Here is an 18,158-nt window from a genome sequence, read left to right on the forward strand (position 1 = left end):
TATATATATATATATATATATATATATATATATATATATATATATATATGTATATATATATGTATATATATATATATATATATATATATATATATATATATATATATATATATATATATATATGTATGTATATATATATATGTAGATCGATAGATATGATTGGGATTATTTTATTCATTTATATTTATATAAACTGAATTATGAAAAAAAAATTCTCAAATTTATAATTTTTTTTTAAATTTAGATTCTAAACCATTGCCAAATGTTGTGCTTGCTACAAAAGGTAAGTTAAAATGTTTTTCTTGCCATAAGAGGTAAGATTTATTTGATTAAAATAAAAACTTCAATTTCGATGTTGTTAATATTTTTAATTATTTTGGATTTAAAATAAAGTTCGATTTTCAAATCAAAGTATTTATATAAAATCTGTTTTTTGGTTTTCTTAAGATTATGTTGAAAAAGCTCATGAAATGATATTTAACAAAAACAACTTGATTGCAATCTTAAAATCTTTGGAAAAAGTATATTCAGTTTCTTTTATGTTAAAACCCAACTTATATTCACAAGGATTGAAAAGTGTAATTCATTTAACCATTGGACAAGATAAAGATCAATATGGTGATAGAATTCCTGCAGTATTTTTTCATGAAGACGGTTCAGGAAAAATGATAATTGCTTCTGCAATCAGTGATAAAGTTGATTCTTTTTTTACCTCTGATCCTCTTCCTCCTAATAAATGGTCTAGTATCAGAATTTCTCAAATTCGACTTAATGGAATCTATACTTTCACAGTGCATATAAATGGATATATTGTTCACAGCATTGAAAATACAAAACCACAATCATTTCATAATGTGAAAGTGTATGCATCAGATCCATGGTATGACTCACAGGGTGGTTCTATTAAAGATCTTTTAATTGTGAATGGAAATGTTGGTGAGTACACTTACAGTTCTAAATTGATTTATATTTACCAAAAGTGCTTTATTATTAAACTGCAATTGTAAAAATGATTTACCAATTAGCTTGCATTTATGCTTTTTTAATTATCTTTATCACCTCTAGGCTAAAGGGTTACTACAGTCAAGAGGGTTACTTGTTTTTTAATATATATATATATATGTATATATATATATATATATATATATATATATATATATATATATATATATATATATATATATATATATATATATATACACACACACACACACATGTTACAACTCTCTTTCTCTTCTCTAATTAGAGCTTCCATTGTTTGAGTTTAATACATGAGTTTAATACAATGTTTTGAAGTTTTACAATTAAAAAAATAATAGTATGTTTGAAAAACATTATTTTGGTGTAGTATTTTGTAAAATTAGCAACAAATTTGTACCCTTGTCCTTCCCCCCCTCCTCCCCTAAATTTTTTTTTTGGTTTAAATACAATAATATTTTATTTTTATTTTCTATACTGCTTTTAGTTATGTAATGAATACATATTAACACATAAATTTTAAGCATTATCATTTAATATTATTTAGAAAGTCATTATTTGTATGCGCATACATATAAAAAGCTGACAAAAAAAAATTATTTGTATTTAAAAAATATTTAGGCTTCTAATTTTTTTAAGAAGACAATATGTTGGCGAAGAGTTGTGGATGATTATAAATGCATATATCGAAGCGCGGCTAATAAAGGTTGAGGGTTCAAGCCTTGTATAAGGAGCGAATTTTGATGTCTCATTAAAAAGTTTTGTTTTGTGTTAACTAATGTGTTATTCAATGTTTTATATGTTTAATTTTATATGTTTTAACTAATATATTGTTCAATTATAACTTATTATTTAAATTTTTTATAGTTTCACACAATTATAATAATCAATGCATACATAAATTGACTGATGTGGCTATAATCGCAGTGTAGTTAATTCGACTGACTTAAATAAGTATGGAAAAGTGGAGTGTACATATATTCTTTTTTGCACTTTTATAGTTCTATATAAATTAGCCGTGACTAACTGGACAAATAACCTCCAAAGATATGTTTAATTTTGTATAAAGGGAGGGTGGGGTAATGGCAAACACAAGGTAACTCTGAACATTGTCAAAACAGCATAATAGAAAAATATATTTGACAATTTCTTTTTACCTGCTGAGAGGGAATCCCATACTAAGTTCAGTAGTGTAATTAAGCTGTGATTGTTGCTCACAATAATTTGATCCTTGATCACTTTTTCTGATAATTTCATGTTGTAGCTACTTGTTCATGTTGTAGCTACTATAACTATAAAACCATTCCATTTGTTGTTGCCATTGCATAATATAATTTTTGCACTTAGTCATTGCAATTAACATTTTATTTGTTATTAGATAACAGTGTTTGTGATTACCCACTGCGTGTTCGGAATTACCCCACGTACATAGGGCAATTCCAAAACCAGTGGTTTTATTTTTGCCCTAAATTTTTATTTTTTAATTAGATTTACAAAAAAAAATTTTTAAGGTTTGTGACTGAATAATTAGACTAATAGATAAGCTATAAATATGATCAGTTTTGTATAACTGGTGTCTTTAATTTGCATTCCCACATAGCTGTTCGCCAATACCCCACTCTCACCAATATATTATCTAAATAACTTCTTAAGCAATATGTTAGTGTCAGTGGTGGCTATATTGATATTATAAAGGTCCAAAAATGCATGTATGTATGTGTGTATGTATGTATGTATGTATGTATGTATGTATGTATGTATGTATGTATGTATGTATGTATGTATGTATGTATGTATGTATGTATGTATGTAGCTATCTATATATCTAGGTGTATACATAAACTTTTAAATTAGGAAAATTGTTTAGACTTTTTTTTCTAGTATATTCATTATATTATCAATGTATTTTATTTTCAATACACTATACAAGTTTATTTATATTTTTACTGGACAAGTGTATTTGATATACTTTTTACTGTGTTTGATTATTCATTACTCTTCACTGTATTTAATTATATATAATGTATGTATAAAATTTTATTTCAGAGCAACTTATAGGAAACAAAGAAACAGTTTTGGTTAAACAAAATTTGGTGGCTGTTATTCCAAGGCTGGACAGTATTTATAAAATATATTTTGATGTGAAACCATTTTCATTTTCTGCTGGTTTGCACAGTGTTATTCATTTTACTGTTGGTTTTGATAATAGTAAATATGGTGATAGAGTTCCTGGTGTGTGGTTCTATGGCAGTGGTGATGGTAGTCTTTACATTTCCTCAGCATTAAATGGCAATCTTGATAGAGTATTCATTACAAAACCTGTTACTCTTAAAGAGTGGTCACATGTTGAAATTAGTCAACAATTAATAAACAATGTTTATATGTACACAATAAAACTGAATGGTGAAAATGTGTTTTCTGAAGAAAACAAGCAGGCAAAGTTCTTTAACAATGTTATGGTTTATGTTTCAGATCCATGGTATCCTGCTCAAGATGGTTTAATCAAAGAATTTTATATGATAAATGGAAAACCAGGTGATTAATATTGATTTAAAAATATTTTTTCTGCATTAAAAAATTGTTTTCTTTTATTTATAACAATTTATTATTTCAACTCAAAATTATTATTAAAATATAATGTCTGAAAAATCATTCAAAAATCATCATATATTGTTTTTACATTAAATTAAAATTTTGAAAATCTTTCTTAAACTGCAGCATGTAATGATATTAGGGTCTCATTTATAGGTACTCCTGCATATATGTAGGTACTGCTAAATGGAATATTAAATCTTTAATAAATAAAACTATGGTGTCATAAATATAAATACATGGTATTGTGATTATATTTGACCTTAAAATAATTAAAGCACAAATAGTTGCTAAGAAACAAAATTAAAACATAATATTTTATAAACAGTTGTCTCCAATTTTTCAATCAATTTTCAAATTTTTTTATAAATTTTTTATAAAGTTAAAGTTAAGTTTGAAGTTAAAGAGCATAAAAACAGTCAAAAGCGGAAATAACTGTTTATTTTCTAAGTCTTCTGCCAACTTCTGTCGATATTTTGCAGAATGACAAGCTGATATTTTACAGAATTACAAGCCACATGAGATTTAGATTTGATTGGTAGAACATGTGATGATTGAGCAGCGACTGTGGTAATACTTGTTGAAAAGAAAAAGATTTTACAATAATGAAGCTGAGGCTCAAGCTTGGCAGCAACATCATTTATATAGTGATTTTGTCTAAAAGAGTTTAGACATTTATTAGAAGAAAAGAGTCTGTTACTCATTTAGAGTGTTGGAATTCATCAATATATGAATATCAACAAGATTGCAATAGTTTAAAGCAGTAAACAACTGGTATTTATTTCTCTTAGAGAGTGTTTTGTTCATTAGACACTACAAACCCCAAACTGTCACAAAGCAGAAATGGCATTTAAGATTATCTGCCTGTTCCAAGCAATTAAAAAGTGATGACTTTTGATATAAAAAATGAGTTATAGTAATCAGAAAGCATCAAAGATCTTTTTGCATCTTGTAGAGATCTTTTTGCATCTTGCCTTAATAAAAGGTGTTTGTTCTCAAGAGAGTTATTTTTGTGAAAAAGTCACCACCAACAATGTATCTTAGGTATAAAGAGAAAAGGTTTAGTCAAATTTTTCACAGCTCTTGGGTAATTTTGTTTAATATTTCTAGGAACTTTATTCTTATTTTAAATTAATAGATATTTAAAAAAATATAATCGGCCCTCGGAATTATGAAAAATGAGGTCAGCAATAATTTGCCAATCTCAATATTTGAATCACAGATGGATTACAACACTCTAAGCAATAGGCTATGTGGTTTTCTTATTCCTACTAATCGACCTAAAGTAGTAACAAAAGGCTCTTTATGTGACCTTAACAATGCACACCAAAAACACTAACAAGAATACCATCCATGTACAACACGCACGTTATGTTACATCCATATGCCATATGCACGCACATTAATATTATATAAAGCTGTTGAGTAAAGTTGTTCTAAAAACAATATTTTTGAAAAACATCTGCAGCTCTTACTTTAATGTGTTCTATATGATAAAATAACACTGGATTGAAGAGTTTTTTTAATAAAAAATATTTTTAGTGGTGCCTCAACACCTTTGAAAATTTAATAGCTCCTTAATTTTAATAAAAAAAAAGTTTTTCAAAAGTATGTTGGCTCTCAAAAGAAGAGAAATTATATAAAAAATTTAAAATAATAGTTATTTTATAACAAAACATTGATAAAAAAATGTAACTAAAAAACTTTGTAAAAACGCATATTTTTTATTTACAGTTGAAAAATTTTCTAGTAAAATCTAAAATAATTTTTTTTTAAATAAAATAATGATTATTTTTGAAATTTTTATATAATTTCGCTTTATTTAAGACCCAAATAGACTTTTTTTTTTAATTTTTTGATAATATTAAGGTCCCAATAAATATTAAAGAGTCTTGGGGTACCCCTAAAATTATTTTTTATTAAAAAGACTTTTAAATCCAGTGTTATTTTATCATATAGAACACATTAAGGTGCAAGTTGCTGATATTTTTCAAAAATGTTTTTTCTGAAAACCACCCTACTGTAGAGTGTATCAGTCTCTTTGATAGCTACCACAGAGTTTGGGTAACCTTACTATCAGCTGGCCTCAGAGCCAGTAAACTAAAAATTAAAAAAAGAGGCAGAAACTGTTGCATAATTTTTTTTGTAAATCTAGTCTTAGCCAATTAATGAGGTGTTTAAGTTTTTGGTAATCATCATCATCATCATCATTATTATCATCATCATCATCATCATCATCATCATCATCATCATCATCATCATGGTCATCATTGTTTTAGTAGGTTTAACTGTGTTTTACTAGCTTATTATAATATCATTATACTATTATACATTATTATAAATCTGATTATAAAGTAATTTTTTATCAAAAACAAAGGAAACCTCCATTTACTTCTGTACTTATTTTTAGATGATGAGTCTGTGGCAAATGCTATATTTGTTACAAAAGGTTATATTCGATTGAAAATTTTTTTTGTTTTTTTACTTTTTTTTATATTATTTTTTATGTTTTTTTAAAATTACTTGTATATGATTTTATATTGTATATGGTTTTATATTTTAATCTATAGCCTATTTACATTATTATATATTTATATTATTTATTTCTGATGTTAAAAGTGTTTTTAATTTTTGCTGTTTATCATTATAGATGTTGTTGAATTTTCATCAGAAGAAAAATTGAAGAAAAACAACTTGATTGCAACATTAACATCATTGGGGAAAGCATATACCATAACCTTTAAGTTAAAACCCAATTTGTATTCATTTGGATGGAAAAGTGTTATCCATTTGACTATTAAAGAAAATAATGGTCAATATGGTGATAGAAACCCAGGTGTATGGTTTCAAGAAGATGGTTCAGGAAGATTAAATATTTATTCTGCAGTTAATGGAAATCCTAATTATAATATTACTACTGAACCACTTGCTCTCAATGAATGGTCAAATATTAAAATATCGCAAACGCGACTTAATAGTATTTATATATTTCAGGTGTATATTAATGGAAAAATGATCCATAGTATTGAAAATACCAAGCCACAGTTATTTAAAAATGTTAAAGTGTATACATCAGATCCATGGTATGATGCACAGGATGGTTCCATTAAAGATCTAAGAATTTTAAATGGAAATGTTGGTAAAATTGCTCAACTACTAACAAATGATTTATTATATATTTGTTATATATTTAATATATATTTATCAAAAATTTAGAATGAAATTTTACTATATTGAGCAGCTGAAGCTTAAAAACCATATAATGTTGAAACACTTTTATATATATATATATATATATATATATATATATATATATAAATATATAAAATAAACTACATGATTTTCACAGCTTTAAGTTTCATGGTATTTTAATCATCAGGTGAAATACAAATATAATTATATACAAATGAAACTACTTACATGAAACTATACATAAAATCTATACAGAAAAATTATTTTTACAAGTGCATGTATCTAATCTTCAGGTTTGTGGTTGCTTAATTAAAATTTACTTTAGTGATGACATTTGCAAATCAACTCTGTATTTTTACAACTCTTCAGTAACATTTTTTCAGTAACTCTTCATAATTTTTTTAAAGTAAAATTATTATTTTTTCATATAAACAAAGTAAACTTTTTTTTGTTGGGTTATTTTAAGCAGAGACTCTTTTTAGGTTAATTCAAAGGATTTCGAATAGACCAAGTTCATTCAACCACAAACCTTAAGATTAGATACACGCGCTTATAACAATAGTTTTTCTGTATAGTTTTTTCTGTATAGTTTTATGTAACTAGTTCCATTTGTATATAATTATTTTAAAAAAAAATTATATTTGAGCAATTCCACGACCGTCACAGCGTGACACCCGTCATTTTTTTTGTCTTAAGCCTTTAATATTTTAATATTAAAATAGATATAAGAAGAACTTTTTTTGCTTTTTAGTTAGCTCATAATAGGTGCTACAAAAAACAAGAAGAAAAATTTGGGTGGATATATTGGCCTCTCATTCATGCAAGAAAATATAAAACGTCACAGCGTGACCAATATTTTCTCAGTGTTTTTTAGTTTTTAGATCAACACCGTGATTCAGCTAATATAGATGAACTGAATTATTAACTTGGCATTAAACAAAAAGTTTAGACATTACTCTTACAAGTTTTATAGCTAAATTACATTTTTTAAATTAAATTTTAAACAGGCGCACCTTTAATTAACTAGTGGTAAATGTCACAGCGTGACGTCACAGCGTGACCAGACACATTTGGGTAGTTATAAACCAGGTAAATGGGCTGTTTTTAATAAATTTAAAACTTAGTAGAGAGGTATTAGACAAATATATAATTTCATCTTCATAAAAATAGTTCTTATATAGTAATCTTCTGAACACGCCCATACTATATCAGTGTCTAATCGCGTCCATATTATATTGCTGTCATATAAACAACGTTTTAAAGTTTTTTAGTGATTTTATTTGTAGACATAAGTTGTTTGACTAAATACTTGGCACTTGAATAGGATGGCATTTGTATTTTCCCATTATTGTTGTTAATTAGGTTCGCTGCAAATATTTCTGGTTTTGCTGGTGTTTATGTAAATAACTCATCAATTTTAAATTTTTAAATTGTATTTATAATATCTTCCATAGAAACAAAATAGACATTGAAATTAGTCTCATTTTTAACAGCTTCATAAAAAGTTATGGCATCAGTTATTATATGTTTTCTCTGGATTATTTTTTGCGTTGCTATTCTTTTAACGGTCCCACCAATAGCATGGACCAATCCTTTCCCATGTGAAGCAGCAAAAAAGTTCCAGAATAATTTTAAATCATGCTGCTCTTCCAACCAGGGTATTGCTGATGCAATAAAACGATATTTAAATTGATTACTTGGCTCGTCTGTTTAAATCTGTAGTATTTTAACACTTGATTCAATATGGTTAGATAATAAATTATGAACAAGTACAAGAATAAATTTTTTTGAATGGGTTAAATCATCTGAAGCTATGACAGATGACGAGAATAAATTTTGGTACTAAAATACAGCAGTAAACACAGTAACTTGCTTCTTGTACCAATGTGCTGACTGCACTTCATCTTGCCACAAAGTTGAAAAATTTTCAGCAAAATTCACTTGAAGGACGGCTGTGTCTGGTTTACTTTGAGGTTGGATCTTATGATCACGATGTCTTTGATTGTTTCTGTTTAATAAAATAATGCCAAAGAAATGAATCTAAAGATTTTGAAAAGGTGCTGTAAAGATCATCAACTATTCCCTTTTTTTTAATCTTTTTAATATATTCTTTTCCATTACCATCTGCAACTTTTCCCCATTGGTACCATGTAATGCATTTATTCTTGTCAATTTCATTCAAAACATATAGATTATGAAACTTTGCAGCATCTTTGCATGTAGTACACATATTATTATAACAAATGTCTTTTTCACTATCATATACAATGCTAAGAAGAAATTCATGTGAATACAATAGAAAAATTGAATCAAACTTGTGCAGGGCTTCAAGGATAAGAGTTATATTTTGATGTCGTTGACAACAACAAACATTTCTTGACATTGAACTAGACAAAAGAACATGTGATGGGCGTAAACTTGCAAACTTTGATTTTCCAACTGATTCTTCAGGATAATCACATTTAAAAACAGCATAAGCTTCAATAACATTCACATACAAATAATGTTTTTGCAGTTTTTTCTTGTTCTTTAATCTCACCACAATGGTGTCTCTTTTACCGGGTGCTTGACGGGATATATCATCACGCTGGTAAAAATAAAGAACCAATTTTACAGTTTAAGCATCTAATGCATTTTCACTAAGTATTTTTTCTGGACTAGGGGTTTCATTCATTTTTGTTAAAAGTTTTTGTACAACTTTTGCCGTCTTTCTGGATGATTTTGGTAGTGCTGATTCGGCTCTCTTAACAGCTTTTCCAAGAGTGCTTGAAGATTTGTAAGAGGGTGATGTAACAGCTACAGATTTTGATTCTGCTATTTTTTGTCTGCTCTTTCTCTTTCAATGCCTTTCTTTTTCTCGTTGAGGCTCCAATTTAGCAAGTTGTCTTTATTTTCTCTTTTTTGAATCTTTTTCTTTAAAAACTTTTTCGTCAAATTTTTCTAACTGCCTTTCACGATATTTCCTTTGACGTTAAGCATGAGTAAGAGACACCCTTGAAAGATTAAAAAAAAGCAACACAATAGTTATGGAGATGGACGTATTAAATCCAAGGCCCAATGGAGTTACAACTATCCTTTACAGAGAGGCTCTATGTATCCCAAAACAGAGCCTCAAGAATAACTGAGCAAATGTTGCCTATCCAAAACATACCTATATTTTGTAGTTTTTGTAGAAAACCCAAAGAAAGTTAACTGCACAATAATCTGCCTGATTAAAGTTGATAATAACTAAATTGTAGTTTCAGTTAAGCAGTTTTAAATATTGTTTTAAATTTTGTTAAAAAATTGTCACACTGTGACGTCACGGCGTGACATAAAAAGATTCTAAAAATAACTTGAGCTAATTATTTTTTTAAACATGTTAGTATTTATTTAGATGTACTAGATAGAGTTCTCATTGCGCTGGAATTTTGAAATCCTAAATTTTATTGGTTGTCTTAGAAATAAAACTATTGGTACCCTAATTGTCACAGCGTGACATGTCACAGCGTGACAATAGTGGTAATAACGTTTGATTAAAATAAATGGTATTCTGAATTCGTCTGGCAATAAGTATGTTTTTATCATAAATAGCAATGATTAGTGCAGCTAAAAACCTGATTGCAATGAGCAAGAAAGTTTTTGAACTTTTTATAGGCTCAATTGAACTTCGGCGATTAAAAACGATTTAAATTATCGCAAAAACGCCTATTTTTACCTTCTGTTTCAGCCCATATAATTTTTTATGATAGCGGCATACTATAACAAACTATATATTTTATGAAAGAGGAAAAGTAGAGCTTTCTACTGATGTATAGTACTATGTATATTGGCTTCGTTTAATTTTTTCATTTTTTGTGAGACGGTCGTGGAATTGCTCATTTGTATTTCACCTGATGATTACAATAGCATGAAACTTAAAGTTGTGAAAATCATGTGGTTTTATTTTCAACGTATATATTATATATGTGTGTGTTTGTGTGTGTGTGTGTGTGTGTGTGTGTGTTATTCAAACAAAACATTATAAAAATTATAAATTATACATTTATATTATACGTATATATTATATTATACGTATATATTATATATGTGTGTGTGTTATTCAAACAAAATTAAAAAAAAAAATTAAAAAAACTTTATAAATGTATAATTTATCATTATAAAAATGATAAATTATACATTTATAAAGTTTTTATATTAGATTTAAATAAGAAACTTTTTATTTCAGAGCAGTTAATAGAAGACACAGAAACACGTTTTATTAAAAACCACTTGGTGGCAGTTATTCCAAAGTTAAACAATATTTATAAAATATATTTTGATGTGAAACCAAATTCATTTTCTGCTGGTTTTCACAATGTTCTTCATTTTACTATTGGTTCTGATATGAAAAAATACGGTGATAGAGTTCCTGGAGTGTGGTTTCATGAAAGTGGTGATGGTAGTCTTCATATATCTGCCCCAATAAGTGGCAATCTTGACAGAGTTTTTAGAACCAAACCTGTTACTCTTAATGAATGGTCTCACATTGAAATTAGCCAGCTGTTAGAAAACAGTATATATAAATACAGCATAAAGTTGAACGGAGAAGAGGTTTTTGCTGAAGAAAATAAAGAGCCAAAGTCTTTTAATAATGTTATGGTTTATGCTTCAGATCCCTGGTATCCTGCTCAAAATGGCTCCATAAAAGATCTTACTATAGTTAATGGAAAATCAGGTAAAACATGAAAAAATATACTTATAATTAAATGAATATATTTTATGTTAGAAAGCATGCTATTGTCAGATCATGAAACTGTCAATTAATATTCTGGATAATCCAATATTTTAGTATTCCTATTATGACTTTAATTAGGTTGATAATTACCAAGATCTATAATTATCTATTTTATTCAAAATAAAATGATCCAAAAATTATTTTTTTAAACCCAATTAATTATAGAATAATAGTTAGCTTTATCTTCATTTTCTTAATATTAATATTAATTAGTCGCACTGGATACTTTATAAAATGTTTCCTTATTAAATAAGCAAAAAAAAAATTGTATTTAATAGAATGTTAACAAAGATTTCTTTTAGATTTACATAGGTTTAACCATCACCATAGGCTTTCCGTGTTAAAGGTTTCTGAAGTTTTTATTACATACATTTTTATACATAATAAAATTTTAGTTTTTTTCATTTAAAATCATGTTCTGATTAGGTTGAAAGTTTTTTGTAAAAATGGCCAATCAACAATCAATTTTTGGAATGAAGAAAATTTGAATTTTGAATTATCAGTCAAATATTGTCACAACAATTGTCAAATTTTGGGAAGGCATTTGTCACATTTTGGTATAAAAAGACAAATGTCACATATTAGTAAAACAAATGTCAAATTTTGGCAAGCAAAGTTTTAAGTTTAGTAAAATTTGTGAGTCTCAAAAAATGTAGTTAATTTCATTTTTTAAAAGGTTGTGAAAACTCATTGTGGAATTTTATTTTTTTTAAACATTTTTTAAGTGTTGATTGTGAAAAGTCATTTTTTAACATTTTTTTGGTGTTGAATTGTGAAAACTCATTTTTTAAATGTTGAATGGCTTCTTTAAATGCTGCAAGTTGGACTTATGACTTCAAGTTTACTTAATTTATTTAATTTTTATGATTTTTTTATTTTGAACAAAAATAAAAATAATATAATTATAAAAAAAATTAAAACCTTTTTTATAATTTATATTAAATTATTTTTTAATAAAATATTTAGAAGATGAATCTTTACCAAATGCTGTCTTTGTTACAACAGGTAAGGCTAAAACTATTTTTTCTTTTTAACATGAGGTTATATTTATCTTGAATTTTTTATTTTCAAAAACTTTATCGAAAGAACAACTTCATTCATTTTTGGTGTTAAGATGGGTTTAATTTTTTCATCTATTGTTATAGATGTTGATTTTTTTTCTTTTGTTATAGATGTCATTGATTTTTCATCAGAAATAATATTAAAAAAGGACAATATAATTGCAACATTATCATCTTTGGAAAAAGCGTATTCCATTACTTTTAAATTAAAACCTAATTCGTATTCATCTGAATTGAGAAATGTTGTTCATATGACAAATAGAAAAAATAATGGAAAATATGGTGATAGAATTCCAGGCATATGGTTTCTAGAGGATGGTTCTGGAAGATTGAACATATATTCTGCAGTTAATGGAAATCCAACTTATAATATTACTACTGAACCACTTGCTCTCAATGAATGGTCAAGTATAAAAATATGGCAAACGCGGCTTAATGGTATTTATACATTTCAGGTGTATATTAATGGAAAAATTATCCATAGCATTGAAAATACTTACCCACAATCATTCAAAAATGTCAAAGTGTATACATCAGATCCATGGTATAATGCACAGGATGGTTCAATTAAAGATCTCAGGATTGTAAATGGGAATGCTGGTAAGTTCAAACATTTTGATTTATTAATATGCATTATATTATGTTTTATAATAATTATTATATATAATTTTTGTTTAACTATATCTGCTGAAACATAGAAAGAAACTTTTCTTTTTTAAGTTTTTAAAAATAGATTTGTTTTTTTTTTCATTATTATTATTAAACCATTGGTTTATGAACACCAATGTTAACTCATCTAAAGAATTTTGGAATTTCAGAATATTAACCATGAAACAGGAAATGTTGCTGAAAACAAATACTAAGTTTATTTTTTAATGTTATTCACCTCCCAAGTTTAATATTAGTTCTTAATGTTATTCACCATCAAAGATGTTGAGTTTGGTACTATGAGGAATGTGGTGGGGATCAAACTTGGAACTTCTTGCTTATGAAGCGATTGCTCTACCACTACACCACTACCAATATTTGATGGAATAAAATCATTAAATACACAAAATTTAAAAAAATGTTTCTATGATAATTTTTTTTTAAGTTTTTCTAAGTCAAACTTTTTTTTACACTTTTAAAAGTATTGTCACATGTAATAATGTTTTACATGAATTGAGAATGGCATACCATCCATGAGCAGAAGCTCACTGGGTGGTATGCCATTTTGTGGGAAAACTTAAACTTTACTTTTGAATCACAACTTTAAAATTTTAAATTTCAAACTTTAATGTTTTTTATAACTTTCAAATATTTTAAATATATTAAATAACTTTTTTAACTTTCAAACAGTTATTTAATATATTTAAAATTTTATTTTTTAGAGGAACTAATAGAAGACACAGAAACACGTATTTTAAAAAAAAATATAGTGGCAATTATTCCAAAGTTGGACAGTATTTATAAAATATATTTTGGTGTGAAACCTAATTCATTTACTGCTGGTTTTCACAATGTTCTTCATTTTACTATTGGTTCTGATATGAAGAAATATGGTGATAGAGTTCCAGGAGTGTGGTTTCATGAAAGTGGTGATGGTAGTCTTCATATTTCTGCCCCTATAAATGGCAATCTTAACAGAGTCTTTAAGACCGAACCTGTTACTCTCAATGAATGGTCTCACATTGAAATTAGCCAGCTGTTAGAAAACAATATATATAAATACAGCATAAAGTTGAATGGAGAAGAGGTTTTTGCTGAAGAAAATAGAGAACCTAAATCTTTTAATAATGTTATGGTTTATGCTTCAGATCCATGGTATCCTGCTCAGGATGGTTTCATAAAAGATCTTACTATCCTTAATGGCAAATCAGGTTAAAAATACTATTCAATATATCTACACATATATACATGTGTGTATGTGTGTGTGTGTGTATATATATATATATATATATATATATATATATATATATATATATATATATATATATATATATATATATATATATAAATATATATATATATATATATATATATATATATATATATATATATATATATATATATATATATATATATATAAAGTATGTTAGTGTATTCTACAAATAGTGTTCAAAAAATAGAGCAATAATAGATTAGTAAAAACACTTATCTAATTTTTTTCTTCAACAACTTGTATCTCCATCAGTAAGTTCTTGATGAGCCTACTGATGGGGAAACAAGTTGTTGAAGAAATAAACTAAATAAGTGTTTTTACAAGTTGTAGCTTATATAGATCAGCTAAAGCTTTCTAGTTTTGCTTATCTTTATTGCTTTTTCATAAAAAGAAGAAGAAAAATGAAACATTTTGGTTTAAAAAAGATTAATAGAAGAATATTTAAAAAAGTACTCATATGATGACAAAAATAAGACAGACATTGCACCCAAACAATACTTACAATAACAAAAAATAAAGTTTTTTATAAAGACTTAAAATGAACAAAGATATACAGTAAACATATCACCAAACAAAAACTTACAAAACAAAATATTGACTGCAATATAAAAAGTATGCATACAATAATGTAAGAAAAAACATTATTGCTAATGTGTAAACATAATTTGTGTAGTAGTTAAGTAATAGACATCTCCTCAGAGTCGCATCTATTATTACATTTCAATGAGGATCAGCACTAGCAACTAATTTATCCCGTCAGATATATGTCATTTCTACTTATGCTCTACCCTGCGAATCATGTTCTAATTTTACTTCATTATGGATTTTTAATAATAAACTATTAAGTGATATATCAATGACATTTTCTGAAAGGCTAAGTATGCAAGCTTTTATTCTTTTCATTTGATTAGGACTTATTCCACACTAATTGATATGTTCTTTTCATTTGATTAGGACTTATTCCACACTAATTGATATGTTCTTTTCATTTGATTAGGACTTATTCCACACTAATTGATATGTTTTTTTCATTTGATTAGGACTTATTCCACACTAACTGATATGTTCTTTTCATTTGATTAGGACTTATTCCACACTAATTAATATGTTCTTTTCATTTGATTAGGACTTATTCCACACTAATTGATATGTTCTTTTCATTTGATTAGGACTTATTTCACACTAATTGATATGTTCTTAGATAGTCAGTTGATGTGTATTAAAAGTAAAGTAAGATAAGAAATGTATTTCAAATGTATAATAAGTAAGAAATGTATTTAAGTGTATTACATGTATTTAAGTTCTGTTATATATATAGTTTGTTAAGTTTTCAAATTAACTTTTTTTACCTTCAGGACTTTATGGCCTGATGTGTTCAAAATGATGATTAGAACTTTACTTGAGTTGCTAACAATAATAAAGTCATTGTGTTTATGACCATTGTTTCTTTCTAACAAAAACATTATTTTATTATCTGTCTTACATCTTTATAAAACTTTATAAAACTAACACTTACTCTAGCATAATCTTACTTACTTCTTCCCTGAGGTTTGTATGGTTGCCTCTTCCCTGAGGCTTGCATGGCTGCACGTTAGGGTTATGACATTTTTTGAATCTGTTATGGTCATACTTCTATAATCTGAGAAATGTTGAGTAATTGATAAAAAACTGGTTTGTTGACATATCCCTTCCCAAACCCACTTCCCTCCCCCTAGTTAATAATATGATTTTTCATATACTACATGAGGACATGTAAAGATTATTTCCCACACATTTATAAACAGCCACAAAAATAAATATAACAAACTGTTAATTATATTTAGTATTTAAAAAATACATCCACCAAATTGGATCAATAAAAGTAATTATTTTCTGCAAGTTAGTTAAATGCTTCACAGGTCATTCTTTCCAATAAATTTCTCATTTGCATATTCCCATTTTTTTGAATTTTTAACGAGATCTTCCATTAATTTAACACCATGTTTAGTAATGATGTTTGTTCTTGGAATATGAAGTGCTTTATCTACTTTGCTCCAGTGTTTCATAAAGCACTTTAAAGCAGCTGTAGACTTAAAATCAGTCATGCATCTAGCATATGGTCATACAATTTATCATCAAATAATTGTTTGCTGAAGTTTTTTCCACGGATTTGCAATAAAGGTTGCTGCAATTTTAAGTTCGCACCTACATGTTGGTATAAGAAAGTAGGCAATAAGAACATATGATGCTCTAGAGTTCCATCTTGCACTGTGCAATAGAGGAAGCTTATGTCACTTAATTTTTAAAAATTTTTTTTAATTCTTGAAGTAAAAAAGCTTCACACAACTCATAAAGAAATTTGTAGTCATCTCGCCATCCTAAGTTTATATAATAATTAGTTTCATATGAACAATTTTTTTTAAAGGTTTTCATAACTTTCGGTTAAATCCTTTACAAATTTATAATCAAAACCAGGAGTTATTGGTTTATAATTTACAAAATGATCCAAATCAACCAAAAATGAGATTCATTATATGATGCTGACATCCTAAATATTGTGGTTTAGTAAAGCCTCTGGTTTCCATTTCATTTTGTATTTTTACAACTACATCATTTAATTTTCCTGTTGTGTCATTATCATATAATCATTGCAATACATTTCTATGCATCAAAATCATTTAGCAATTTTTTTAAAGCTTCAAAAATATCATGGGATTTTCTACTTTGAAGTTTAAGAATTCCTAAATTTATTTTATTATTCTCATTTTGAAGTATCACAACTTGGTATTCAGGCTTGTTATTTTCTTTCCATCAAAGTGTAGACAAAAATGTTCTTCTTGCACTATTTTAATAATAATCTTCTTTCCTTTCCCTTGCCTTATAGTTGATTTCCATATTCCTGTCTGACTTGCAGTTTTTATTTCAATACCTTTTTCATATAGCTTTTTACAGATTCTAGCTGATTTATTTGTACTTAAAGATTCGGTTATCACAAAATTAGATGCTAACTTGGTTCTATTGTATACTCTTTTTCTTAATTTTTTAATTTCCACTGGTTTGTAATTGTCTTGTGAATCTAAATCTGAACCACTTTCTTCTGATGCAGTTGAACTGCTAACTGGAAAATTATTTACTTTGCTTGTTGAAGTTGTATCTTTTGCATTACAAGCTCTGACTTTTGAAGGATGTAATGACACTTGTGCTTTATTACTGTGACCAACTTCTCCTGAACTTAATAGTTGTATGTTATAACATTTTTTATCTTCTTGACTAAGCCATATGGCAATAATATTGGTGACATCAAAAAGATCTCCAAAAGCAGAGCATACTTCCTTTTCGCCAGGCTTTTTAACATACTTGTCATATTTTTCTATAAACTTTTCAATTTTTGTTTTAACTGATTTTTTAGAAATACTTGGAAAGCTGAGTTTGTTCCATAATATACATATTTTCAACAGCAGTTTTTCAATTGATGACAGTTAGTCGTAACATCCAATAATAAAAGTTTTTTTTAGCATTCTATTAAATGAATCTAATGGTTTTTCAATAAAAGACCAGTTCTTGATGTTATATGTTTTTCCAATGAAACTAAATTTTTTGTCCATACTCTTAAATATTTTTCAACAACAGTTTTGCTATATTTATTTGAAATATTAGAAAAATTTTAAATGCATGGATA

The 18,158-nt window shown here is 26.8% G+C and overlaps 1 protein-coding gene across 4 annotated transcripts in view; it reads left to right on the forward strand.

Annotated features, from left to right (window-relative positions):
- The window catches only part of LOC105845300 (uncharacterized), a 211,880-nt gene that overhangs the window by 131,549 nt on the left and 62,173 nt on the right, over nucleotides 1-18,158 (forward strand). For 3 of the 4 annotated variants that reach the window (XM_065816628.1, XM_065816630.1, XM_065816629.1), the window contains 9 exons: nucleotides 245-283; nucleotides 448-936; nucleotides 3,025-3,513; nucleotides 5,981-6,019; nucleotides 6,221-6,709; nucleotides 10,970-11,458; nucleotides 12,485-12,523; nucleotides 12,691-13,179; nucleotides 13,950-14,438. In XM_065816628.1, coding sequence (XP_065672700.1) covers nucleotides 245-283; nucleotides 448-936; nucleotides 3,025-3,513; nucleotides 5,981-6,019; nucleotides 6,221-6,709; nucleotides 10,970-11,458; nucleotides 12,485-12,523; nucleotides 12,691-13,179; nucleotides 13,950-14,438 — 3,051 coding nt within the window. The remainder of the gene's footprint in view (nucleotides 1-244; nucleotides 284-447; nucleotides 937-3,024; nucleotides 3,514-5,980; nucleotides 6,020-6,220; nucleotides 6,710-10,969; nucleotides 11,459-12,484; nucleotides 12,524-12,690; nucleotides 13,180-13,949; nucleotides 14,439-18,158) is intronic. The other variant, XM_065816631.1, reaches the window with a different exon arrangement.

This window comes from Hydra vulgaris, chromosome 13 (genome assembly GCF_038396675.1).
Source record: "Hydra vulgaris chromosome 13, alternate assembly HydraT2T_AEP".
NCBI classification, from domain to species: domain Eukaryota; kingdom Metazoa; phylum Cnidaria; class Hydrozoa; order Anthoathecata; family Hydridae; genus Hydra; species Hydra vulgaris.